This window comes from Myotis davidii, unplaced genomic scaffold (assembly GCF_000327345.1).
Source record: "Myotis davidii unplaced genomic scaffold, ASM32734v1 scaffold1832, whole genome shotgun sequence".
NCBI classification, from domain to species: domain Eukaryota; kingdom Metazoa; phylum Chordata; class Mammalia; order Chiroptera; family Vespertilionidae; genus Myotis; species Myotis davidii.
The window spans coordinates 346,608-348,198 of NW_006283151.1; the positions used below are offsets into that span (position 1 = coordinate 346,608).

Below are 1,591 nucleotides of genomic sequence, written 5' to 3' on the forward strand. Positions count from 1 at the left end.
TGCTCAATGCTTGAGTTGCCCCCTGGTGGTCAGTGCACTCCCACAGCCAACCTCCTGCAGCCCGTCCCCCTGGCCGGCCAACCTCCTGCAGCCCTCCCTCCCACCCAGCCAGCTGGCCTGATGGCCCCCGATCGCTGGTCAGACCAGGGACCCCACCTGTGCATGAATTGTGCACCAGGCCTCTAGTAAATACATAAAGGACTGTTACACAAAATATATAATGAACTCTTGGAACTCAACAGTAAGAAAACAAACAATCCAGTTAAGAAAAGGGCAAAAGCTGGCAGTGTGTCTCAATTGGTGGGAGTGTTGTCCCAAACACTGAAAGGTGGTAGTTTGTTTCCTGGTCAGGGTACATACCCTGGTTTGATAGTTCATCTTGTTCATTAGATTCCACATATTAGGGAGATCATACGGTAATTGTATTTCTTTGAGTGGCTTATTTCACTTAGCATAATGATTTCCAGGGTTCCTTCTTTTTTGCAGTCACATATTCCATTGTTTAAATGTACCATAGCTTTTAATTTAGTTTTTAATATTACTGCCAGTATAGAACAACTAGTTTATGCTTACCACTTGTAATGGTTGTGTTTTCCAATAGTTCTGTCTGCAGCTGTAGTTCAGCTTCTCCAAGTATCTTTAGAACAGAATCTGTGGGGCTTTTTCCCCAGACTCTTCTTGGAGATCCTCCAGGATCTAATTTAATAACCTCTCCCACTGTATGTCCTACAAGAAAAAGATACAACAATTTCAATGAAATAACATAATACAGCATTAGTAGAGGCCAGGTTCATGGATTTTTACACTGGTGGGGTCCCTCGGCCTGGTCTGTGGGGATCGGGCCCAAACCAGCTCTCCGACATCCCCTGAGGGGTCCCAGATTGCAAAAGGGCACAGGCCAGGCTGAAGGACCCCACCAGTGTATGAATCAGTGCACCAGGCCTCTAGTATGCATCTAAGATCTTTGGTTAATCTCTTCCCGCCCTCCCCTGTCCCTCCTTTCCTCTGAGATTCATCAGTCTGTTCCATGTTTCCATGTCTGTGGTTTCTGCTCCTGCATTGAGCATCTGGCCCCTGGTGGTCAGTGCATGTCATAGTTACCACCTAGTCAGCCGGTCAGCTGGTTGCTTAGGCTTTTATATATATAAACTAGAGGCCTGGTGCACAAAAATTTGTGCACTCGGGGGGAAGAGAGGGTCCCTCAGCCTGGCCTGTGCCCTCTCGCAGTCTGGGACCCCTCGGGAGATAACGACCTGCTGGCTTAGGCCTGCTCCCGGGTGGCAGAGGGCAGGCCCAATCCCTAGGTGCAGCCCCTGGTCGGGCTCAGAGCAGGGCCGATTGCGGAGTTGGGGCACCGCCCCATCATGCACAGAGCAGGGCAGATCGGGAGATTGCGATGCCACCCCCAGTCACGCTCAGGGTAGGGACAATTGAGGGGTTGGGGCACCGCCCCCTGTCACACTCAAAGTAGGGTGGATGGGGAGGTTGTGGCTCGACCCCGTCACGCACAAAGCAGGGCCAATCCGGGGGTTGGGGCGCTGCCACCTGTCACGCACAGAGCAGGGCCCATCAGGGGGTTGAGGAGCTCCCC

The 1,591-nt window shown here is 51.6% G+C and overlaps 1 protein-coding gene across 4 annotated transcripts in view; it reads right to left on the reverse strand.

The window, feature by feature from the left end:
• Positions 1 to 1,591, reverse strand: part of NEK1 (NIMA related kinase 1) — a 154,382-nt gene that overhangs the window by 36,577 nt on the left and 116,214 nt on the right. For all 4 annotated transcript variants that reach the window (XM_006753487.2, XM_006753485.2, XM_006753488.2 and 1 more), the window contains one exon: positions 574 to 726. In XM_006753487.2, coding sequence (XP_006753550.1) covers positions 574 to 726 — 153 coding nt within the window. The remainder of the gene's footprint in view (positions 1 to 573; positions 727 to 1,591) is intronic.